At 38.0% G+C, this 26,777-nt stretch overlaps 2 protein-coding genes across 2 annotated transcripts; both read left to right on the plus strand.

Annotated features, from left to right (window-relative positions):
* The first annotated feature begins 418 nt into the window (after positions 1-418).
* On the plus strand, positions 419-2,527 carry LOC128473774 (acrosin-like). Its single transcript, XM_053456011.1, has 5 exons — positions 419-546; positions 899-1,097; positions 1,460-1,725; positions 1,945-2,090; positions 2,264-2,527. Exons 1-5 carry the CDS (start codon positions 477-479, stop codon positions 2,525-2,527), a joined length of 945 nt encoding a protein of 314 aa, XP_053311986.1. The 5' UTR covers positions 419-476.
* Positions 2,528-6,506: 3,979 nt separating this feature from the next.
* LOC128473775 (acrosin-like) lies at positions 6,507-8,656 on the plus strand. Its single transcript, XM_053456012.1, has 5 exons — positions 6,507-6,576; positions 6,929-7,127; positions 7,490-7,755; positions 7,975-8,120; positions 8,294-8,656. The coding sequence occupies exons 1-5, from the start codon at positions 6,507-6,509 to the stop codon at positions 8,555-8,557; spliced, it is 945 nt and encodes a 314-aa protein (XP_053311987.1). The 3' UTR covers positions 8,558-8,656.
* Positions 8,657-26,777: the final 18,121 nt, after the last annotated feature.

Genomic DNA, 26,777 nt, shown 5'->3' on the forward strand with positions numbered 1-26,777 from the left:
CCGCTGTTTCCAGCTACAATAGTCATTTACAACATTAACAGCGTCTGCGCTGTATTTCTGATCCATTTCATGTTATTTTAATGGACAAAATTTGCTTTTCTTTTAAAAACAGGAACATTCCTGTGATCCCAAACTTGCATGATCCATGCTTTATTGCTTTATACTTATATATATAAGGGTAAATAGAACAAACAAACACAGGGTACTCGTTTCAATGTCTTCCTTTAATTGCATTTAATGATCACTTTTTGTATTATGAAAGCAGCAAATTAATAGTTTTTATTAAATGATAGAGAAGAAGCACATTTTTTTCTTGCATTTTTCTTGCCTTGATCCTTAATGTGTGCCTGTGATTGGCTGAGATTCATTATTTTGTGACCTAGTAGAGGCCTTGACAATGTCATAATACACACAGGTACACATATTCTATGCAGTCTGTGCATAAGATGACAGCTTTTTAGTGCACAGCACTAACCATGAAGCTGTTCCTAATCGGATTTATAATTTGGGCTCTTTTCATTGTTTCTGGGAGCTCTGAAGATGGAGGTGAGTTTATTACAGAGAATTTGGCATCAGAAGCTTTAAGGAAAATATAAGGCAGAGATTGTTACCATTAACATTGCAATTTATGGATGTTATAGTTTTATAGCTTATTCTATTATAATTAAATATTTAACCCCCCTTTCATCCTTTGTACTAATTTAAACAGGTTGTTGCCTAACTGTCAAATAGTTTTAAATCTCACATATTAAATAAAATGTGTATCCTGGATTATTAATATTCTGTTAATACCAATAAATTCAATCTTAGTTTATTCTTTAAAAATATAAAGGAGTAAAATTTTTTGTGTGTTATTTTACTTTAAACCAAAATCTCCTGTTTCTCCTTTCCGTTTCAGTCTGTGGAAACAGACCCCTAGTGCAGGATTTCCGTGGCTCCCGCGTGGTTGGGGGAAAGGATGCGGAGCCCGGTAACTGGCCCTGGACAGTGAGTATCCAGGAGGAAATCGACAAAGAGTATTTTCATTTATGCGGAGGTGTCGTCCTGAATCCTTCGTGGGTTCTGACAGCTGCCCATTGTTTTAAGAATATCAGCAAGTAAGTAACTTAATTGTTTTATGGCAGAAAGTGCAGAATTAGTACGGTCTAGGAGACAGGGGCCAGTGCGTATTGCAATACAAATAACTGTAATCTTTTAATAGAAACATTTAACATAAAACCCATAACCAGAACCCTAGTCATCTATTCTTTAGGAGAAACCATGGATATGCTTATTTCCTGAATATATATGCATAGTACACAACTATTTTTGGGGAAACTCAAACCCCTGACTTTATGTGGGGACTCATTCCTTTATGACATAACACAAAAACAAACACAGCATGTGTTCTGATTAATATAGTATTTATTAATGCTTGAAAAAGTAAGATAACTAATAAAATGTCCCTTGGTTTATTCAGTGAATATTTTTCCTGGAGACTTGTGTTTGGCGCCAACCAACTATCACAGATGGGGACAAAGGTTCAGATCCGAACTATAAAAGAAAAGATTGAGCATGAGAAATATGATCCTGAAACGGAGAGCAACGACATCGCTTTGCTTAAGCTGAACAAGCCCATCATATTTGACGACTACACTCAGCCAGCGTGTCTCCCTGCCAAACAGGCGATTCTGAGTAAAATGGACGACTGCTACATCGCAGGCTGGGGTGTCATTGAGGAAGGATGTAAGCACAGCTTTATACGTAGATTTTGTACATATCTATAGACTTTCTCCCTTTCCATGGATTTCGTGCCTTTCTGGACTTTGGGAGCAGGTGGCCCCATTGTAAGTGTGGTGGGAGGCACATGGGGTGGTAGAGGGCACGGAGTCCATTTGTAGGCTTCTATTCGTCCAAAGATTTCTGAGGCCAGCTCTGCATTTAATAACTCTTTTTTCTCTTCAGCTACTGAAGCATCGGATATCCTCCAGGAAGCTCCTGTGAACCTGATTCCAGTGGAACGCTGCAACAGCCCAACCTGGTATAATGGTGCTTTGGGTAACTACAACCTCTGTGCTGGATATGAACAGGGAGGCATTGATAGCTGCCAGGTAAGCCAATTTTCCCCCACATGTCCTTTTTTACTCAGTGATGATGCATTGTTAATGTTTTCAACATCCTGGGCAGTACTTGTTTTCTAAAAATGTGCTGAGGAACAGCTGGGGTAATGGTAATTATTTAAAGTCTTTATTAAGGAATGTTTTCTTTGCTTTGAATCACGCAGGGTGACAGTGGTGGACCGTTGATGTGCAAAAGACACAAAACTAAGTTTTACACTGTGGTTGGCATAACCAGCTGGGGCTCCGGCTGTGGCCAGAAGCAAAACCCTGGAGTCTACACCTCGACCCAGTTCTACCTCGAGTGGATCTTTAAACACCTCAACGACGAGAAGAAACCTGCATCGAAATCTCTGAAGATGAAGGCCGCTAAAAAAATCTGGCCAAAATTAGCCGAAAAACTCGGCACAGCTGGCAAGAAGACCAATTAATTTTAGGGTGCTCCAGAAATAGAAGAATCCATCAAATCTGGGCCATCTCCTCTACAAGAGAGAATAACATGTCAGCGATGAGTAGACTTGATTGTGTTAGCCGAAAAACTCGGCAAAGCTGGCAAGAAGACCTATTGATTTTAGGGTGCTCCAGAAATAGAAGAATCCATCAAATCTGGGCCATCTTCTTTACAATAGAGAATAACATGTCAGCGACGTGTAGACCTGATTGTGTAGATAAGTAAGCCAATAAATAGGAAAGCATAAAAAAGACGTGTACGTGTGATTACTTTAGAATGCTGTGGACATAGTTTATTTTCTTGAATGTGTATTGCTAAGGATTGGCTAGTATGTATAAAACTGTGTACTGAAATATAGCCTACTTTTTCTTTGATATTTAAACAGCAAGCGTCTGCATAGCCACACAGGACATTTTACCAAATTAACAGTATATATATATATATATTTATATATATATATATATATATATATAGTCAATGGCCACTGTATTAGGTACACCTTGCTAGTACCGGTTGGACTCCCTTCCACCTTCATAACTGCTTTTTTTTCTTCATGGCATCACCACCAGCCTGAACCTTACAAGACAGGATGGATCCATGCTTTCATGTTGTTTACGCCAAAGTCTGAATTTTGCAGCTGTGATTGAGACTCTTCTGACCAGGCATCATTCTTCCAGTCTTCCATTGTCCGATTTTGGTGAGCCTGTTTGAATAGTAGTGTCAGTTTCCTGTTCTTAGCAGACAGGAGTGGCACTCAGTATGGTCTTCTGCTGCTTTAGCCCATCTGTTTCAAGGTTCAAGGTGTTGTGCGTTCAGCGATGATATTCTGCATACCTTGATTGTAACAAGTGGTTATTTGAGTTACTGTTACCTTTCTGTCATCTCGAACCAGACTGCCCATTCTCTGACCTCTAAAATCAGGAAGGCATTTCCGTCCACACAACTGCCACTCATTGGATATTTTTTTCTCTTTTGCGGACCATTCTCTGTAAACGGTAGAGATGGTTGTCCATGAAAATCTCAGTAGATCAGCAATTAAATATATATATATATACATATATATATATATATATATATATATATATATATATATATATATATACGCACTCTGGCTACTTTATTAATTTTAATAATTTTAAAAAATCAATAGACAGAAAAAAATCAGTTATGCTTAAAATGTGTGACAATCCAGCAGTGTTCACCATCTAGATACATAGCAGTTCTCTGTATATGTGATTATGAAGGCACTCTCCTGGGAGACGGTGGTGTTTTTTGGCTGCATCAACATTAGTGCATATCTAAATACACTTTTTCCTTATAATGTTTTGCTATAAACTTAAGTATTAGAGGGTAGTGAGTGTTGTCTCCTAAAACACACAGGTGAAGTAAGGACTGTACTGGGGATGACTAGGCTGCCCTGGCACTTTAAGACTGGATATTCAAGGCTGCCCATTATGGTTTTATGCTCATGTGACCAGGCATATCCAGTAGTGATGGGAAGTTCGGATCATTAAAGTGAATCGGATCATTTCGATTCGTTCACTGAAATGATCCGATTCATGATCCGGATCTTCGGATCACTCAGTGTGCCTGCACGGAGTTACTGTTTTCCAGTAACTCCGTGAAGGCACACTAACGATTGGCCCCGCCCCTTTCATTATGAATCCTCCCCCCTGCCTCCAGTGATGTCAATGAAGGCAGAGAGTCGTTCAAAGATTCGGATCTTACAGGGATCCGAATCTTACAGTGATCCGGATCACTGTAAGATCCGGATTACTGTAAGATCCGGATCATTGTAAGATCCGGATCATTGTAAGATCCGGATCATTGTAAGATCCGGATCTTTGAACGACTCTCTGCCTTCATTGGCATTCTAATCATTCAGAGAATGTCACCATACTGTTATAAATAAATACATTAATAATCACTGCCCCCAGGATTTACATTCCCCTTTACCTGCAACTGCACCTTAAGCTAACTTTATTAAATTAATCCTCACCATTAAATTAACCCTAAACACCCCATCAACCATGACTGCCCCTAAAATTAACCCTTAACACCCCATCAACCATGACTGCCCCTAAAATTAACCCTTAACACCCCATTAAGCATAACTGCCCCCAAATTAACCCTAAACACCCCATTAAGCATAACTGCCCCTAAATTAACCCTAAACACCCCGTTAAGCATAACTGCCCCCAAATTAACCCTAAACACCTCATTAAACATAACTGCCCCTAAATTAACACTAAAGACCCCATTAAGCATAACTGCCCCTAAATTATCCCTAAACACCCCATTAAGCATAACTGCCCCTAAATTAACACTAAAGACCCCATCAACCATACCAATTTATTAGGTAATTTATCTGGAGTATATGCAATTAATTTAGGGGCAGTTATGGTTAATGGAGTATTTAGGGTTAATTTCAGGGGCCGTTATGGTTAATGGGATCTTTACGGTTAATTTCAGGGGCAGTTATGGTTGATGGGGTATAAGGGTTAATTTTATGCTGATGACTGAGGGTTAATTTAATTTATTTAATAAAGTTAACTGTAGGTGCAGTTATATGTAAATGGGGGCAAACTCAGGGGAATCTAAATCCTGGGGGCAGTGTGAACATTATTAATGTATTTATTTATAAAAGTATGATATCAGTAATATTCTCTGAATGATTCGAATCTCTGTAAGATTCGGATCCTTGTAAGATCCGGATCCCTGTAAGATTCGAATCATTCGACTCTTCGGTTCATTCGACTCTTCAGTTCATTCGACTCTTCGGTTCATTCGACTCTTCGGTTCATTCGACTCTTCGGATCATTCGAATCTTTGAACGAGTCTCTGACTCTATGAGTCATCCTTCCTGTGTGAATTAATGAGCTGTAACCTGACCCCAGAGTCTGTGGCTGAGTGCTCTGCAGATGACTCACAGCTCTAGGATCAGGTTACAGCTGCATGATTCACAGACTGAACCGCTACAAATGAATCGTTCAGTCTAGTGAACCGATTCATCCGGATCACTAAAAAGAACCGGATCAAATGAACGATTCGTTCATGATCCGGACATCACTAATATCCAGGGGGCCGCACACTGCAGAATATGGAGTGCTGTCTGAGGCTCTCAGCACATTTGGTCAGTGTGTCAGATAGGGTGACATTTTAAGTAAGTATATTTTGCTAAAGTGTATGTAGGTTTATATAAATATATCTATAAATAATTATATATATGTGTATATATATAAATATATATATATATATATATATATATATATATATATATATATATACACACACTAAACCGTTCACACAGTTTACTCACTGTTAGAAAATTTTCTAGTTGTATCTTGATTGCAAAAGGGTTCTCTAACGATCAATTAGCCTTTTGAACTTGGATTAAACAAGTCATCTGAACACAGGAGTGATGGGAGTGATGGGAGTGATAAATGGCCCCTGTTCGCCTATGAAGATATTTCATTACAAATCCGCTGTTTCCAGCTACAATAGTCATTTACAACATTAACAGCGTCTGCGCTGTATTTCTGATCCATTTCATGTTATTTTAATGGAAAAATTTGCTTTTCTTTTAAAAACAGGAACATTCCTGTGATCCCAAACTTGCATGATCCATGCTTTATTGCTTAATACTTATATATATATAAGGGTAAATAGAACAAACAAACACAGGGTACTCGTTTCAATGTCTTCCTTTAATTGCATTTAATGATCACTTTTTGTATTGTGAAAGCAGCAAATTAATAGTTTTTATTAAATGATAGAGAAGAAGCACATTTTTTTCTTGCATTTTTCTTGCCTTGATCCTTAATGTGTGCCTGTGATTGGCTGAGATTCATTATTTTGTGACCTAGTAGAGGCCTTGACAATGTCATAATACACACAGGTACACATATTCTGTACAGTGTGTGCATAAGATGACAGCTTTTTAGTGCACAGCACTAACCATGAAGCTGTTCCTAATCGGATTTATTATTTGGGCTCTTTTCATTGTTTCTGGGAGCTCTGAAGATGGAGGTGAGTTTATTACAGAGAATTTGGCATCAGAAGCTTTAAGGAAAATATAAGGCAGAGATTGTTACCATTAACATTGCAATTTATGGATGTTATAGTTTTATAGCTTATTCTATTATAATTAAATATTTAACCCCCCTTTCATCCTTTGTACTAATTTAAACAGGTTGTTGCCTAACTGTCAAATAGTTTTAAATCTCACATATTAAATAAAATGTGTATCCTGGATTATTAATATTCTGTTAATACCAATAAATTCAATCTTAGTTTATTCTTTAAAAATATAAAGGAGTAAAAATTTTTGCGTGTTATTTTACTTTAAACCAAAATCTCCTGTTTCTCCTTTCCGTTTCAGTCTGTGGAAACAGACCCCTAGTGCAGGATTTCCGTGGCTCCCGCGTGGTTGGGGGAAAGGATGCGGAGCCCGGTAACTGGCCCTGGACAGTGAGTATCCAGGAGGAAATCGACAAAGAGTATTTTCATTTATGCGGAGGTGTCGTCCTGAATCCTTCGTGGGTTCTGACAGCTGCCCATTGTTTTAAGAATATCAGCAAGTAAGTAACTTAATTGTTTTATGGCAGAAAGTGCAGAATTAGTACTGTCTAGGAGACAGGGGCCAGTGCGTATTGCAATACAAATAACTGTTATCTTTTAATAGAAACATTTAACATAAAACCCATAACCAGAACCCTAGTCATCTATTCTTTAGGAGAAACCATGGATATGCTTATTTCCTGAATATATATGCATAGTACACAACTATTTTTGGGGAAACTCAAACCCCTGACTTTATGTGGGGACTCATTCCTTTATGACATAACACAAAAACAAACACAGCATGTGTTCTGATTAATATAGTATTTATTAATGCTTGAAAAAGTAAGATAACTAATAAAATGTCCCTTGGTTTATTCAGTGAATATTTTTCCTGGAGACTTGTGTTTGGCGCCAACCAACTATCACAGATGGGGACAAAGGTTCAGATCCGAACTATAAAAGAAAAGATTGAGCATGAGAAATATGATCCTGAAACGGAGAGCAACGACATCGCTTTGCTTAAGCTGAACAAGCCCATCATATTTGACGACTACACTCAGCCAGCGTGTCTCCCTGCCAAACAGGCGATTCTGAGTAAAATGGACGACTGCTACATCGCAGGCTGGGGTGTCATTGAGGAAGGATGTAAGCACAGCTTTATACGTAGATTTTGTACATATCTATAGACTTTCTCCCTTTCCATGGATTTCGTGCCTTTCTGGACTTTGGGAGCAGGTGGCCCCATTGTAAGTGTGGTGGGAGGCACATGGGGTGGTAGAGGGCACGGAGTCCATTTGTAGGCTTCTATTCGTCCAAAGATTTCTGAGGCCAGCTCTGCATTTAATAACTCTTTTTTCTCTTCAGCTACTGAAGCATCGGATATCCTCCAGGAAGCTCCTGTGAACCTGATTCCAGTGGAACGCTGCAACAGCCCAACCTGGTATAATGGTGCTTTGGGTAACTACAACCTCTGTGCTGGATATGAACAGGGAGGCATTGATAGCTGCCAGGTAAGCCAATTTTCCCCCACATGTCCTTTTTTACTCAGTGATGATGCATTGTTAATGTTTTCAACATCCTGGGCAGTACTTGTTTTCTAAAAATGTGCTGAGGAACAGCTGGGGTAATGGTAATTATTTAAAGTCTTTATTAAGGAATGTTTTCTTTGCTTTGAATCACGCAGGGTGACAGTGGTGGACCTTTGATGTGCAAAAGACACAAAACTAAGTTTTACACTGTGGTTGGCATAACCAGCTGGGGCTCCGGCTGTGGCCAGAAGCAAAACCCTGGAGTCTACACCTCGACCCAGTTCTACCTCGAGTGGATCTTTAAACACCTCAACGACGAGAAGAAACCTGCATCGAAATCTCTGAAGATGAAGGCCGCTAAAAAAATCTGGCCAAAATTAGCCGAAAAACTCGGCAAAGCTGGCAAGAAGACCAATTAATTTTAGGGTGCTCCAGAAATAGAAGAATCCATCAAATCTGGGCCATCTCCTCTACAAGAGAGAATAACATGTCAGCGATGAGTAGACTTGATTGTGTTAGCCGAAAAACTCGGCAAAGCTGGCAAGAAGACCTATTGATTTTAGGGTGCTCCAGAAATAGAAGAATCCATCAAATCTGGGCCATCTTCTTTACAATAGAGAATAACATGTCAGCGACGTGTAGACCTGATTGTGTAGATAAGTAAGCCAATAAATAGGAAAGCATAAAAAAGACGTGTACGTGTGATTACTTTAGAATGCTGTGGACATAGTTTATTTTCTTGAATGTGTATTGCTAAGGATTGGCTAGTATGTATAAAACTGTGTACTGAAATATAGCCTACTTTTTCTTTGATATTTAAACAGCAAGCGTCTGCATAGCCACACAGGACATTTTACCAAATTAACAGTATATATATATATATATATATTTATATATATATATATATATATATATATATATATATATATATATATATATAGTCAATGGCCACTGTATTAGGTACACCTTGCTAGTACCGGGTGGACTCCCTTCCACCTTCATAACTGCTTTTTTTTCTTCATGGCATCACCACCAGCCTGAACCTTACAAGACAGGATGGATCCATGCTTTCATGTTGTTTACGCCAAAGTCTGAATTTTGCAGCTGTGATTGAGACTCTTCTGACCAGGCATCATTCTTCCAGTCTTCCATTGTCCGATTTTGGTGAGCCTGTTTGAATAGTAGTCTCAGTTTCCTGTTCTTAGCAGACAGGAGTGGCACTCAGTATGGTCTTCTGCTGCTTTAGCCCATCTGTTTCAAGGTTCAAGGTGATGTGCGTTCAGCGATGATATTCTGCATACCTTGATTGTAACAAGTGGTTATTTGAGTTACTGTTACCTTTCTGTCATCTCGAACCAGACTGCCCATTCTCTGACCTCTAAAATCAAGAAGGCATTTCCGTCCACACAACTGCCACTCATTGGATATTTTTTTCTCTTTTGCGGACCATTCTCTGTAAACGGTAGAGATGGTTGTCCGTGAAAATCTCAGTAGATCAGCAATTAAACAGGTGAACCTAATAAAGTAGCCAGAGTGCGTATATATATATATATATGTGTGTAATCTCATCTGCTTCATAGTGTGTCCCTGAATGTCAGAATAAAATGTCACCCTATCTGACACACTGACCAAATGTGCTGAGAGCCTCAGACAGCACTCCATATTCTGCAGTGTGCGGCCCCCTGGATATGCCTGGTCACATGAGCATAAAACCATAATGGGCAGCCTTGAATATCCAGTCTTAAAATGCCAGGGCAGCCTAGTCATCCCCAGTACAGTCCTTACTTCACCTGTGTGTTTTAGGAGACAACACTCACTACCCTCTAATACTTAAGTTTATAGCAAAACATTATAAGGAAAAAGTGTATTTAGATATGCACTAATGTTGATGCAGCCAAAAAACACCACCGTCTCCCAGGAGAGTGCCTTCATAATCACATATACAGAGAACTGCTATGTATCTAGATGGTGAACACTGCTGGATTGTCACACATTTTAAGCATAACTGATTTTTTTCTGTCTATTGATTTTGCACGTACAGTGCTTTCATAGATGACATGAAATGCACCATATCTGTAAACATTTATTTTACCCTTGTTTTATTTTAATATGTTTGTTTCTCCTTTGTCCCAGTTTTTTGTATATCAACATCTACTACAGATGAAGTGGTATTCCATTTTAGAGGTGGAGCATATCATTTAAATAACAATCACATTGACTCTGTTATTAGGTTTCCATTACTGTGATAATTCACCAGTAATCCCTTCATATATCTGTAGAAGTGAGAAACAAAATTGAAAGGTAGATTTTCACTGTCATTAACTACAACTGCATAATTGCTATTTAGAAAATTGTCTATCACTGTTCTATTCAAATTTGTACTCTGAGGAGATGTCTGTAACAACTAATAATATATGGTTTGTCTATTTTACAAATATAGAATATAAGAAAAACAAAATCTTAATATTTCAGTATTATCTATAAGGGGTGTCTTTCTCATAACAGATGGTATCTGGGAACTGTATGCAGGAATTCTAGAAAATCATAAGATGTCCTATATTTTAAGTTTTCATAATTTTCCAATGAAAAATGCTGTTTGAATGTTAAATACATTACAGAGCATGTGACAAAAACTCTAATTAAAGCCATAAGGTCTCTAATTGGGATAGATTTGTCAATAAATGAGTTATCTTGTGTATTCATTATGAATGCCTCAATTAGATTTCCACCCTAGGTTTCAGACAATCAGAGGATGATAACAAAAAGGTAGATAATGAAACAACCACGATTATTTTGCTGGCCCCGCTTCTGTTTACAGTGAAAATCCTGTCAATGATACACTTTATTTCCAATGCCACATATTAATACACATAAGGAATACTTTAACTTGATAAAGACCTCATTGTGAGGTCGAAACGTTGTTGCTGTCGTCCTTCAACAAATCTGCCTGAGCTGGAACCCTTGAGTGCCTGGAGCCTTTATTTATTCTTATCTGTTATCTTGGCATGGTCCTACCGAAAATAGGTAATGGTCTCAGCACAATTATAAATGTGAACTCATCTCAGTATCCTCAAATGTCCATTCAAGCATCTGTAGAAAGGTTCTTGAAAAACGTTAAATTATATAGCTTTCCATCTTTTTCTGTAAATGTGCTAGTACACTAAATGTTTCAAAAACAACTAAGGACTCTAACTTCCTCCCTGTGAACTTAGAACAAGATATTTTTGATCTCCTTCTAAGGAGCATGTTTTACTTTTTTTTATTTCAGCACCAGTCAGTTTCAATAATTCTTGAGTATGAAGTTCTTTTTTTTTACAGAAAATGTGGCCTTAACAGGAAAAATGTTAGAAGGAGATTACTATTATTTTATATAGATAACACAGATACTTGATAAAGAGATTATTTTATGTTCTGATGACATCATGGCATCAAACATATATTTGCATTTTATAGAACCAAGAGAAATCCAAAACTATGTCTTAAGTATTTTCTTTTTGTAACTAAGACAATTCACTTCATTATTTTCTTTCATAAAAGTGTATACAGGAAAAAAAAAAAAGAAAACCCATGTGCTTTAAATGATGTCAAATCGCATTTGATAGCAGATAACCTTTTGAGTTATCAGCTCTGATGGGTTTTGACCTCAACTGCTTATTTGGTCCTTGAGCTTCATGAATTCACCTCTACACCTTCTGCTAGACACTAATTTCAGACTATATTCTTTTTACAAGCATTTCTTCTAGCTTGAAATTTTCTCTTGTAGCTATTTATCGACTTCAGATATTTAAATGTAAATATGATATCTTATCTCCCACATTTCTTCCCATGTTTTCCATGTTTGGTCTTTCCTGAAGTTAATTCTGTAAACCAAATGTATAGTGTGTTAATTGTATGGAAACACAATACTTATAAAATCTGTTCAGGTGTTCTAATACTCTGTGTATGCTGAATCAATTAAGCAAACTTCCATTAGCAAGCTTTCAGAGACAGTTGTTTGATGGTTGCTTTTGAATATGTCTGTTGAATATCTTTGTTAACATCCATATTATGTCTGTGTGTTGCATTAGTTACATGTTTTACAATTCACTATTTTTTACTGGGGTTATGAAAAAGGGCATTTTACTAAATGCACACATACATTGTATCAGAAGGTACACAAAATAACCAATGTAAATTGAAAACATTTTAGGTATATATAGAAATGTAACTTGATAACATAAGAGCTCCTAGACAGAATCAGATTAGAACAGTTGCTGGCTATTAAATCCCCAGTTTAGGCTTTACATTTCAAACAAATACCAAACCATTTTTGTGTGCTTTATCCACAAACAAATCCCTCTGCTCTGGATTTTTCTCATAATCTGTTTAGAGCCAAATCATTTTACAAGCAATGCAATGTTCAATAATATTTAATCACTCCCCAAAGATGTTTAACACCTCATAAAGATGTCATGAAGCCTTTTAATTTCCTGGCACCACTCTGCCCATCTAGTCTCATAATAACAATAAACCTTTAATAATTATGCTTGACTTAAACCCATTATGCTTACCAACTGCTACTACCGTATTTGCTCGATTATAAGACGAGGTTTTTTCCAGAGCAAATGCTCTGAAAAATACCCCTCGTCTTATAATCGGGGTCGTCTTCTCAGACCCCCCAAAAAATGTCTGCTGGGGCCATGCTGCTTACCGGTCGCGAGCAGCGTCTCTTCTGTTAGAAGCAGGAGGACAGGAAGCTTGCAGCGTCCTCACAGAGCTCTATCTCCCCCTCCCTCCTCTGGGGGCGGGGCCAGAGAAGTTGCTCTACAGCCGGTCCCCTGCAGAAGTCTTCGAGTGAGAGATCTGCAGTTCAGGTAAGGGGGTGGGGGAGGGTTTTTGGGTAAGTATGTGTGATTAATGTGTGTTTAATGTGTGAAGTATGTGTGATTAATGGAATGAATGAGTATTTAAATGTGTTTGTGTGTGATAGCATGGATGTGTAAGTGGGGTGGGGGTTGTAGCATGGCATAGGGAGGCTGTAATCCCACTACTATCATCCCCAGGTTCCAGCATGTACTGGCTGCCTTGGCTTGATAGGAGTGTGATTGCTGTTAGCAGTTTGATATATATATATCAAACTGCTAACAGCAATCACACTCCTATCAAGCCAAGGCAGCCAGTACATGCTGGGTTAAAAGGCATATCATGGGGCTGAGTGGCATATAGGGGGTTAAAATGCATTTCTGGACCTCCAGAAATGCATTTTAACCCCCTATATGCCACTCAGCCCCATGATATGCCTATATACCTCCAGAAATGCATTTTAACCCCCTATATGCCACTCAGCCCCATGATATGCCTTTTAACCCCCTATATGCCAGAGTGGCATATAGGGGTATAAGGCATATCATGGGGCAGAGTGGCAAATAGGGGGGTATAAAGCATTTCTGGGGGCAGAGTGGCATAACTGGGGGGGGCAGGTTGGCAAATAAAAGGAAATTTAAAAAATATATTTTTCTCAATCATAGCTTTTATTAAACATGAAAAAATAATTTACATGAATTAATATTTACTGGTAAAACTTTTTTCCTATAGGGTCGTCTTATATTCAGGCTTTTTGTTTTTTTCCTAAATTAATATTTTGATTTTGGGGGGTCGTCTTATAATCGGGGTCGTCTTATAATCGAGCAAATACGGTATTTCTTTCCATATAATCTGATATGAATTTACTACAAAGCCAAAGCATTTTTTTCAAGTAGTTATTTTTTTTTTGGAAATAGTTGCTGAATATAAATAAAATGCTGTAAAGATATAGATATTATAGACACTATTATAAGTTGATTACCTTGTCTGGCAAAAAGTAGTATTTAAAGAGATTTTTCACAAAAGTGATTGCACACGTAAACCCAAAAGAAAAAAAAGAAGTAATAAAGATACTCCCTGAAAACATGCATTTAAAGAAGCTTTTGTGTGGTGATGTCATTGGGGGAGGAGCCAGGAAGGCCTGTTTGTAGTGCTGATAGGACAGCATGGCAATTCTTTTGTGAGGACTACTCCGTTATTACTTTTGTTGTTGGCCCTATATGGGTATTGTCTATTTCTTTTTTACTATTTATTAAATTATTTTTAAACTGAGAATGCTGGTTTTTGTCTCTGAGGTTTTAGGTGCAGTTTAAAGTTTTTAGGAGTATCTCTATTCCTTATTTTTTTCCCTTTTGAGTTTATGTGTGCAATTACTTTTATTTTGTTTTGTTTTTTGCTAAGAATTGTGGAGATTGTGTTTTGTGATTGTTATTTGCATTTCACTCTATCACATTTATATTTGATTTGTGCATCACTTATTCATATTTGTTCAAAGATAATTTTCACACTTAACCTGGGTAGCCAACTTATATGATAATTTAACAAGGCTATATGTGGTATAAAGCCCTTATATTTGGGTCATTGTCACTTGTAAAGTCTCTTGACTAGGCCATCCACATAGTAGTGCTGCCCTTGATTCGGATTCTTCAAATGTTTATTTCCCAATAACAGCATGAGGATAGTTGTATGGGGCTAAAGCCCAAGTCAACTTAATATTATAGAATTATCCAGCTACTTAAAATCATAACACTTGATATATTAAAACTATGAGTGCTTTAGGGCATTTAGTTTTAGCTAGCCTTGTGCATTCAGATCCATCCCATTTTTACACAATTTGCCAATTTCAGCATTTAAGAGTGAGGTTATTTTGTATGAATCTTTGATAATGAAGAGGGTACGAATCTAAACAAATGAAAAGGAATAGCAAAATCTCCAAAGTTTAGTTGTTCTTTTTTAGTGCTCTTTGATGAGCGGAAAGGGACTGTGTTTAGGAGAGGTAAAAGAGGCCATATATTGGTGACAAAATTAGATATTGCTTGCACACAGTGTGTTTAGGTGTTGAAATACTGTTCCTGAGTAGAGTGTATTAAGACAGTTGCAGATTTATGCTACCAGCAAAACCTCTAGTTTGTGGACAACACAAAAAAATAAATTCATTGATAAAGATTGGTGACAACATTAGGCATTTGACTGTGTAAAATTTCTAAGTAGAGTTAAATATATTTTTTTCATTTTTATCGGTGAGTACAAAAAATTTGAAATTATTCTAGTTGATTCCAGTTTTGGGAAAAAAGTAATCAGATGACCCCTGGTATACCAGTCCTAAGTAGGCTGAAGCCTTCTTGCTTGGAGTCAAAACTACAACGAGCCACATGCAGCAACAGAAATTCCTCACTCTAGTAGTGCTAAAATTTTGCTGCCCTCACCTACCAAGGCGTGATTTTAGTTACTACCAAGGACTCATGGAGGAGTGATGCGCTGGTGACTTGGTTGGATCCAAGGTGAAGATAGCACTGCACAGAGCAAAACTAGGCAGATAATAGCAGCAGATCTATTTTCCGGCCGCAAGAAAGTGAGGATGAAGAAGGAAAATCTACTCTTGCAGCAAAAGCGTTCTTCAGAGTTTTATGGTTCTTGGAGAAGGTTTCATATATATTTCAGATATTTCAGATATTACATAGACCATCTTGGTTCTGGGAGGAGATCTTGTGATATTACAGTGGCCATCTTTGAATCTCCATTCATCCCCATCCTCACAGTACTTTGACGGCCATCACGGAAATTGTTTTAAGGTATATCACACTCCATTGTCAAGAATTGAACTCCTCTTAAGTATAAATATTAAGATCATTGCATCCATATAAGGAATACAAAAGAAAACAAGAATACAAATATTATATTCAATTATATACCCCAAAATAATCTTTATTAACCCCTTTAAACCTTCATGTCCAAAGTCAGGATACCAGAGATCATGGATAGTCATATAACATAGCCATGGTCCGGATACAGGGATAACTAAGAACAGGGATAAACAATAACAGAAGGCTCAGGAGAATATTCAAAAGCAGAACCATCCACGAGCAGCCACAGTACAACTGAGCACAGACATTAGGACATTGCAGCTCTAAATAGCCCGAGGACGGTCCCGAAGCAACAATGACATGACTGTTTTAGCGTGTGTGGGCCCATCATCCCTGGCATGTAGGAGCTGAGGATGCTGGAAGGTTGCGTCGTCTACCCAAAGTAGGTGCTTTACATTAACCTGATAACAATGACTCAATTTCTTATCCTACACCTGACACAGAGAAGACGCCAACACTAACTAGGCAAAGGGACCTCAAAGCACCCATGACACACTACTGAGGTAGGGATGTAATAGATATCAATTGCAGAACACTCACAGTATCCTTATAGCCAGCTAAAATCAGATGCACTTAAAAAATAAAGATACAATTGACACAATTTAAAATCTAATTATATGTAAGTAAGATGTATGGATTTGTATAATAAACTAAAATTAATACATATAATTGCTTATATACTGTTTTGCTTTGTTGGTATTTTTTATTGTTGATTCTTAACACAGTTTCTGACCCTAAGCATGACGGATCAATAAAAAGATAATTGGCAGGTGATCAACCAAGAAAATTATAACCATCTACCTTAAATAATAATCACTGAATGCATAATTGTCTGCAAGTTTATCTTGACGTCTGAGAAATAAACATTATGGACAATGTCAACATATAATGCTTTAGGAGTTATTTTTGCCAGATTTGAGTGGATACTCTTGGGATGCTATTTGTAGCTGGCAAGAACATTAGCTGATTATATTATTCCAGTCTGACAGCTTCTGATTTTTAACAGACATAAACAGCACAACTAATGGAGGCATCCAGACGTAAAAGCCAGTGAACTTATCAATCATTGTAAATCCATGCAGTAAAGGTGGTAAACATGGATGCAACTGTGAAAGGGAAAGAAGTCAATATATATGTTTCCCGTCAGTAAAAACTACTAACACTTTCTGTCTTGCTTTCGACTTAGAATAATGTGCTTTTAGTATTGATTATAGGATTTATTACAGACTTGCCGTATTACAACTTGCTGTAAATTATGTATAATGTCACGATAAAAGCAATTATCGTAAAGAATAAAAAAAAAAATCATTGTGTCAGTTATAAAAACACATAATTGAATTTCCACAGACATTTTCACACCGACACTACATTTTATTTGTATATTGACCAAATGTTTTAATTACTTGTCATGTTTTAACGCTATTTCTTCAGTTGACTAACTATATAATTATACCTACTTTTGTTTAATAGACTGCACGATCACTATAGCAGGACCCTCTCCTTCTTTTGTACCAGTATATCCTAACATTTATTATTAGTTAATTTTTGATTTCGTAAAGGACCAGCACCCATCATTTCGCTATAAGGAAGACGAGGGAGGCCAGGGACTGCCTCCCATTACAGCCATATTGTGCTGTAGGTACCTTAGGTATTTTGTATACCCAATCTTTCTGTATTGACAAAAGCAAATATATTTGATCCTATATTTGTCCAGTGGCCTCTTCATGGCCTATTAAAGTGATGTAGCAAAAGTATAGGCTACTTACCTTGCTGAAAATACCCTTAGAGCAACTACAAATCAAATAGGACAATCATCTGAATTATAAGTTGTACATGCCAAGAGTCTGTGGCTCAGAAAGTAGAAATGTTACATTTAAGTTAGAATTTGTGGGTTTCACTATTGGGGGGGGGGAGTACACGTCCCTGTCAATAAGAAAAATGTATAAAAAAAACTAATATGTAAAATATTTGTGCCATCTCAATTTTTTTTAATATATTCTAAATGAGATTTACACTGAAAAGTCAGGAATGATGTGTTGCAGTATAGTATTTAATTGTGAATTAGCTTACATGATATATACCCCAATAAATCTCAGATTGGTAAACTTCGTTGTTAATAATGAAAATATAGTTTAGTGTTTCAGTAGCATTTAGCATGCTTTACAATGACAAATATTGAGTAGTCGCAACGTATAACCATGGCAATGTCTTTTTACATGGTCCACATCTAAAAAGTACATTGAAAGGTGTAATAGAGAAATAACAAAATGTAACTATGCATTGCAAAGCAGCCTTTGTCAGTAATTTAGCATTTCTAATAAAAAGCACCTTAGCCTTAGAAATGAGTTATGATTTGCAGTTTAATTAATCCCTAAAATATGTTTATATGCAGTGGTTAGCATGTGGAATTCAAAAGAGACTGGATCACCTAGTATTTTGAATAATGCAAGTAGTACTTTTAGAGAATTTTTATTAAAAAAAAAAAGGGAGGGTACCTAAAAATGTACTTTAGCACATTCTAGGGAATCGTTGCTTAAAATAGACCTGTCGCCTTAACAAAACCTAGACTTCAGCAGACTATGTAATATGTATACAAATTGAAACCACCAGTGTAAGAATGTGATGATAGCCATGTTTCCTACGTGTCATATGAATGGTATATACAGTAACTGTTAATGCAGGGTTTTGCCCACACATCTTAGAATCAAATAAGTTGCTGCTTGCTCAAAAAAAAAAAAACGGGCAGAAAAATGTAAAACATATAGGTAGTTTTAATCATTAATCTTAATGTTGCTAAAAGCAAGGAGCTGTAGATGCGACATATGTTACATATGCGAGGATTAGCGCACAAACGGTGCTTTCAAACTCAATTTTACAAAATGTTCTGGAATTCAGAGAAAGCACCCTGGCCGAAGTACTCAAACACAAACATCCATTTGGATAATGACATATGCACCTCTTCGATGGACACCTACTGTCATTTTAATGATGGGCATATCAGCTAGTTTAATATAGTAACAGATATAGGGATTTTTTTTAGCATATGCGTTTAGTATTTCTTGCATGACAAATAAATCTTTTAAAATGACTGACAAATAGATAATTATTTTCTTTTGGCTTTCCATTCATCCTCCATTCTATGATTTAACATGTGTCTACAGTCTCTCATCTTCCTAATATCTATCAGAAGCCTAAGAACATGTCTTACATTTTAGCTTTCTGTCAAGTCCTGATATTTACCATAACTGATTTTGTCAAAAGAATTCTAAAGCACTCTGATTGGGAAATAGATAGAGCTCTCAACCCACAAAAGGGATTTGGCATACCAAACTAATTATAGTATATAAATCAGAATTAGACCTTCAAATGCCACTAAAAAAAATCTCTCATCTGGTAGAGAAATCATAGATATAATACTGAAATTTACAACATCAGGGCTTAGTAAATCAGTCATAAGGTAAAAAAATGCTATTAAAGTATGTAATTATCTTGGGAAAAATACCATGGATAGTTCATCCGCAATTGTATATGGCTTTCAGAAGTCCGTGGAGGGCAGTTGCTGGAATTTAGATGGAAAAAAGACCTGCATAATCTTCGTTGTACAATATACAAGTGGCCCTTCAAGATAATTTATTTCATCCTTATGCTTTCAGTAAAGGAATAGAAAATGAAATAACTAAAAATTGTACATTCTTGTATGTTTATGCATTAAATTGTATGTATTCTGTATATATATATATATATATATATATATATATATTTATTGCAGTAGGTATGAATATGCTCTAGACTTAAAAATGTGCATGATGTTCAATGCAAATAAGGGCACAAGGGAGTTTATTCACTAAACGTGAAGGGGTCCTCTGGACCATTAAGATAGGGGGACATGTCTCCAAAATGAAACCTATCTTCTTAGGGCTTCAACCTCACCCACTAATATGACATGGGAACCTTGGGCTATAACAAACATAGGTGTCCAACTCCCCAAGAATATGTCCTTACTCTATTCCTTGAATATCTCACAGCCCTAGCCAAAATCAAGATCACTAATCACAAAATCAACACACTAGTTGGGAAAACCATAATCTCATCTTCTCCTGGAAGGTTGCTCTAATTACAATTATTCGTTTTCCTAGACTTCTTTACTACTTTCAAATGTTGCCTATCTTTCTCACCCAAATTAGATAAAATCTTCACTAAATTTATATGAAATAGGAAAAAAGCAAGATTCAGTTTAAGTAGGTTGCAGAAAACAAAATAGTTTATTGGCCTCAACATATCTACAGTTGAGACTACAGTATAGCTGAACTTAACCAGTATGCAATCGCTAAAATTTATACACTGATACTTCTTTAGAACAAGTCACCTACCCTGATATTTCACTGCTGTCCATATTACCTACCCCTATTAACTAACTTCTGGCCTCTATCTTGACCAATTCTTTATTATTTTCTACAGTGAAGGCTTGGAAATTAGCAATTGAACTGGAAGATCTCCCTTTTTCAACCAAAAGCCCAGACTTCCAAAAGGACAAACAACCGATACTTACTCTCTGGCAGGATCTCAATTGCTTTTGGCAATGCCTCTTGATCATACCCTGTTGGAGCACCACTCTAACCTACGTTTACCACCCATCACACTGAACAAAACTAATGCTACAGTCTAATTGTGGCAATGGGACATCCTTGTTACCATGACTTGTCACCTACTAAACTGGTGACTTTGGACAGGACGGGACAAACAGACAATTTGATGATTTTGAGTAGAGAAACACAATGTTAATAATTGTTCTATTATTTATTGTTTCATTGTTTCAATTGCTTGTAACATTGCATTTGATCCATTGTTCCGTTGATCTATTGCAAAGTGAAAATTTGGAGGTACTTTGCTGTTTCAACCACTCAACCTGTTGTTGGAACCTTAAACAATCTACGTACATCTATAACTTAGTTTTCATATGTATTAGCCTTAAGATTCCAACATGTACTTTTTTTTCTGAAATATATTTGATCAATATATACTCATATGTATATTATACCTCCTGCCAATAAAACTGATTTTCAAAAAAAAGGAAGGGGGATATAACTGATGGCCTAGACCTGAGCATCCCCCTTCCTCAATAGGGGATCTTCCAACATTGTTGCAGGCTTCAAGGGGTTTAAAGGAAGGTTAAGGGGGTATCACCCTCTTTGCCTTCCAACACAGGTATAGTCTGTCATGTTATGGAGCAGGAACAGCTTCTTTCCCTCCACAGAAGTTATATAGCTCGGCATGGGGGTTCATCCATGTAATATCTGCTCATGAAGACATAAGAAGCAGGCCCAATGGAGGATAATGCAAAGCAAAAGAGAGGAAAGAGGGATTGGTTGCACTACTGCATGGCTTAGTCCCAGCCCAGTGCATGGTTGATGCCCCCCCCCGGCTGACGGGGAAGATGTATCCACTTTGGAGGAGTCATAGAGCCCTTCACCACTCCATCATGCCAGCTGGGCCTCTTCTGCTTGATCCAAAACACACCCAGGTAGGCCTCAAGCAGCATCACAGGCTGAGCATTCATGCAGGCATAGGAAGAAACCTTCATCTACACATATGAGGGCGTCTACAGGCCAGTCTAATGCAGCTGATGGCATTGAGGCTGTTCCTGATGTGTACAGGACCCTGCCAGTCCACCATGCAACTAGCAGTTACAGTCTGCATGCCGGTCCAGTGGAAGGTGAGTGCTTGATGAGACCAGGACTTAGATTTGACACTGAAGATCACAACATGTGGCTGCTTTTCATGACCCCTCTCCCACTCTCTGCCCTGTCATTGAGGTAGGACAACCTGCAACTGATGGTGTGCTAGTGTTACTCAGTACGATTCAGCTTGGTGGCTTTGGTGTTGAGGATGTGTTGGTAGATTCAGACACAGTGGAGTTGGTGATTTGTTGCTTTAAGACGGATCAGCCTAGTTTAGGAATTCAGGTGGTTTTCCATACGACGGCAGGGGCAGTCTGTCCGGTGCACCTGCTGACTGGCTTCCTTAATTTTGTTCCATTATGAATTTTCCAGTATTTTCTGCAGGTGTTTGGCCCGATCTAGCTTGGACTTTTTCTATTGTTTTAGAATAAGGGCAGCAACAGGCTTACCGCGTAGGTTTATTCTCCTGGGCACATTAACAGGATGGGGGGGAACTGAGCGTTTTTGGATGTATCTCAGTCCTCAGTTGTTGGTTGTGTAATGTTTGTTCTTGTTTTTTGCTCCGCAGGCCGTCCAACAAAACTGGTCTAGATCTTTGTTCAGACCATAGTGTATGGGAGGAATTCTGGCAATTGATTGGTGGCAATGTTTTAATTATCAGATTAAAACCTGGCCCTTTCATATCTATTAAGAAAGTGTCATGTCACAAAAACCATATAGAGCTTTCATTTAATGCTAAGCTAGGCAAATATTTATTGATGCTTAGTTTTGTGGGGTATAGGTTTACATTAGATGTTGCAAAATGTTGATATGTAAACATTGTATTTAGCCTGGACCATACTCATGGGTCATTTTACATATACAGTGGTACCACCAAAAATATTTTACACACTTTTCCATAACCTCAAATATGGAAGGAAAAAGTATGTATACCCTTTGCAAAGTACATGGATTTCTGGCTATATTAATAAATTAATTTGATCTGATATTTGCAACAATAGGCAAACTCAGTCTGCTTTAATTAATAACACACAAACAATTATATGTCTCCATGTCCTTATTAAACACATTGTGTAAACCAGACAGCTTAGACCCTTATCCTTGCATTCCTTACGCCCAGGCTCTGCCACCATCCAATAATGACATAACACTGAATTTGTGGGTGAGGGCATCATCTACAGCTTTATTTACTGAACCTAATCCAGCCCAACTATGAACAATCTGGAACCTGTCAGGTTCACCTGCAGATATACCAAACATTATCAAGAGCTCTCGTTCTGTGTACCATCGGCCTCCACAGAACTTGTCTCCTGGAGCCTTTTTCCCGGCACTCGATCTTCAGAAGAGAAGGGATCACCTAACAAAGAAAATGTTAACCAATACAGGGCTTGACGGGTGGGAAGCTGACTGCTGCTAAAACGCTTGCTGCTAGACTGAAAGAGGTGAGTCAGTTCTGCAAGCTGGGAAGAATGAAAAGAATGAAAGAGTTAATTACGTACATTATACATGTTTTGTAAAGCTGCTGGGAAAAATTCTCACAGAAAATCACAAATGCGGTTTATACTGATGGATTGCTGAAGGATTTAATACAGTATTTGCAGTTTCATTTTGATGCTATTATGGTCAGCACTGTGTGGTCAAGCAGACGAGAGAGACCATGGTTGCATAAATCTCAGTGCAGATACCACAGTGTTTGCAGGTGCTGCAGACTGGTTCAGATCCGCTTGCAAATAAGATCTTGGTTATCCCTGATAACCCTCAATTAATTGTATTTATTGTAACACCTGTAGTTAAGCCATAACAACTACTCTAGCTAGATGATAGATACAGTATCTCACAAAAGTGAGTACTACCCCTCACATTTTTGTAGATATTTTGTTATATCTTTTCATGTGACAACACTGACACTGAAATTACACTCTGCTACAATGTAGAGTTGTGAGTGTACAGCCTGTATAACAGTGTAAATTTACAGTCCCCTCAAAATAACTCAACACACAGACATTAATGTCTAAACCTTGGCAACAAAAGTGAGTACACCCCTAAGTGGAAATGTCCAAATTGGGCCCAAAGTGTTAATATTTTGTGTGGCCTCCATTATTTTCCAGCACTGTCTTAACCCTCTTGGGCATGGAGTTCACCAGAGCTTCACAGGTTGCCACTGGAGTCCTCTTCCACTCCTCCATGATGGCATCACGGATGCTCAATAGGGTTTAGGTTTGGAGACATGCTTGGCCAGTCCATCACCTTTACCCTCAGCTTCTTTAGCAAGACAGTGGTTGTCTTGGAGGTGTGTTTGGGGTCGTTATCATGTTGGAATACTGCCCTGCGGCCCAGTCTCCAAAGGGAGGGGCTCATGCTCTGCTTCAGTATGTCACACTACATGTTGGCATTCATGGTTCCCTCAATGAACTGTAGCTCCCCAGTGCCGGCAGCACTCATGCAGGCCCAGATCATGACACTCCCACCTCCATGCTTGTCTTTGTACTCCTCACCTGGTTGCCACCATACACACTTGACACCACTTGAACCTTAGTCTGCTTGTCTTCAGCAAACTGTTTGCAGGCTTTCTTGTGCATCATTTTTAGAAGAGGCTTCCTTCTGGGACGATAGCCATGCAGACCAATTTGATGCAGTGTGCGATGTATGGTCTTAGCACTGACAGGCTGACCCCCCACCCATTCAACCTTGGCAGCAATGCTGGCAGCACTCATCCGTCTATTTCCCAAAGACAGCCTCTTGATATGACGCTGAGCACGTGCACTCAACTTCTTTGGTCGACCATGGCGAGGCCTGTTCAGAACCTGTCCTGTGAAACCGCTGTATGGTCTTGCCATCGTGCTCAGTTTCAGGGTCTTGGCAATCTTCTTATAGCCTAGGCCATCTTTATGTAGAGCAACAATTCTTTTTACAGATACTCAGATCTTCCAGTGATCCAGTGATCAGTATGAGAGAGCATGTGAGAACGATAACAACAAATTTAATACACCTGCTCCCCATTCACACATGAGACCTTGTAACACTAACGAGTCACATGACACTGGGGAGGGGAAATGGCTAATTGGGCCCAATTTGGACATTTCCACTTATGGGTGTACTCACTTTTGTTGCCAAGGTTTAGACATTAATGGCTGTATGTTGAGTTATTTTGACAGCACATTTACACTGTTATACAGGCTGCACAGTCACTACTTTACATTGTAGCAGAGTGTCATTTCTTCAGCGTCACATTAAAAGATATAATAAAATATTTACAAAAATGAGAGGGGTGTACTCACTTTTGTGAGATAATGTAGATAGATCGTTAATTTATTTTGGCTCACTTTGCAAATTATCCTGGTACCTGGCATGGACAAATCCACCCCACCACTCTGTATCACCCCTATCTAATATTTTTAGCTTACATTCACGCACACAAGCCCTCTTCCTCCTTCTCAGGCACACTACATCTTTCTCAAATTTACATACTCCTACTCTCACATAATCCCTAAGAGCTTATTTTACTTTATTTTACCTAATTTTACCTAGTAAGACACCCTACAAGTTGGGCTGGGTGACCAGCCAAGTGTGAAGAATTTGAATTGCCCCCTAGGCCAGACCACTGCTGAAAGTTATACAAAATTATACAGAACATTAAATGCAGTTTTGTATGTTTTTTATTCATTGGAATGAAACGGTGACTTCATAAAATAACATATAGGGATTTAACACAAAGAAAATAAGATTCAACCACTTAGTATGCCATCTACTGGGACTCTAGCAGTAATTGTAACTATTTTCTATTCTTATGTTTACTGGACTATTTCAACACAGAATTGAATAAATCAACTATACATGCATTTGAAAGCATTGCTTGTTTATGCTCAGAGTTTATAAAAGTATTGCTATGCCGATCCAGCAATAATAACCGCCTTTACAGCAATGCACACAAAAGATGCAAAAAAAACCCCACGTTTTAATGATATCATCTGAAGTCCATGCTTTGTTCCCTTCAACAGAGATGGGCATTCAAAGAAGAATGTCAGTGTTGAATGAAACAGCTTTGTTTCGTGTACCACTATGAAATATAATTCAGTATAAGAGAAACAATCAAGAACACAGTAAAGTTACTGCTGAGCTTTAGAAACAGCTGGGTAATACTATTGGCAAAAGAGATGTGTGAGTCAGCTCCAGACTGATCAATCCAAAATAAACAGGAAGCAGCCAAAGGGTTTCTGTGAATCAAATTCGGTTAGCTTGTAGATAGAGATTAATAAAGATTACATTTCTGATGCAAAACGTGCTCTATTGATTAGCATTAAAGCATGTGCCATCTTCTGATGAAAAAATATTCTTATATGTTCTTGGATCAAAAGCATCTTTGCAAGCTGCTTAATAAAGTCAACTCACAAAAAATCAAGTGGTCGGTAAAGTGGAGTATTTACCTTCGGTGCTGCCTTAGGCCTAAGTCAAGGCAGAGCCACAGCCATCCCCATCACAAAGACGTCCTTACTGCTGAGATGCAGTTGCCATATCCCAAGACCATGCTTTCCAAGAATGTGCAGCGGCAGGCAGAAGAAACTATGGAGGACTACTCCGACTTGCCACAGCGCTCTCTATAGTGTTAGGAAGCCAGTCGGGGACATTAATGATCTCAAATTTAAAAAGCTCACTGAACAATCATGCTAAAGGGGCCTAATCGCCCAATAGGGGGACTTGCTCCCATGTGGCAAAGGGGCTGTCTCCCCCTGGACCTACCTAGGCCAGAATATGCCACATCAATGGGGTTAACTTGATAAAAATTGGTGATCATTTCAGCTCAACACTTTAACATACATGTGGTTGAACCTGAAAATATATATATATAAAAAAAAGGTCTAAACTGAGATCTAGTAGGTGCTCTCCCCTCCCTGTAGCCCGTGTGTATAGAAGGGGTTAATTTACAAAGCTTGGTAAATTTCTACTTGTCCTATATTCTTTTATTTACTATGATCATATGCATTCTGAAATTCTAGTTTGCCTTGCATATCCACTTCTCCTGTTGATAAGAACATATTTGATTGGTCAAGACAGGAACTTCTATTGATTGTTGCATTGTCCATCCAAGGTCAGGGTCACATCTAATGCCTGTAAGGAAGACCAAAGAGAGAATTAGCCATTCTGCAAAACATAGGAAGCCATGCATTAAATGAAATAGCCAAACATACTATACATTAATAAATCAATGTGCTGCATAATTTAAGTAACTAGACACCAGTTTTGGAAAAATTAAAGCG

Source organism: Spea bombifrons, chromosome 2, assembly GCF_027358695.1.
Source record: "Spea bombifrons isolate aSpeBom1 chromosome 2, aSpeBom1.2.pri, whole genome shotgun sequence".
In the NCBI taxonomy this organism is placed as follows: Eukaryota; Metazoa; Chordata; class Amphibia; order Anura; family Pelobatidae; genus Spea; species Spea bombifrons.

What these genes read in the sequence shown, in the direction of transcription:
- LOC128473774 (XM_053456011.1), top strand. Translation starts at nt 477, where the DNA reads ATGAAGCTGTTCCTAATCGGATTTATAATTTGGGCTCTTTTCATTGTT. An exon ending in TGTTTTAAGAATATCAGCAA is followed by an intron (nt 1,098 to 1,459) that starts GTAAGTAACTTA and finishes TGGTTTATTCAG; the next exon opens with TGAATATTTTTCCTGGAGAC. An exon ending in GAGGCATTGATAGCTGCCAG is followed by an intron (nt 2,091 to 2,263) that starts GTAAGCCAATTT and finishes TGAATCACGCAG; the next exon opens with GGTGACAGTGGTGGACCGTT.
- LOC128473775 (XM_053456012.1), top strand. Translation starts at nt 6,507, where the DNA reads ATGAAGCTGTTCCTAATCGGATTTATTATTTGGGCTCTTTTCATTGTT. An exon ending in TGGGAGCTCTGAAGATGGAG is followed by an intron (nt 6,577 to 6,928) that starts GTGAGTTTATTA and finishes TTTCCGTTTCAG; the next exon opens with TCTGTGGAAACAGACCCCTA. An exon ending in GAGGCATTGATAGCTGCCAG is followed by an intron (nt 8,121 to 8,293) that starts GTAAGCCAATTT and finishes TGAATCACGCAG; the next exon opens with GGTGACAGTGGTGGACCTTT.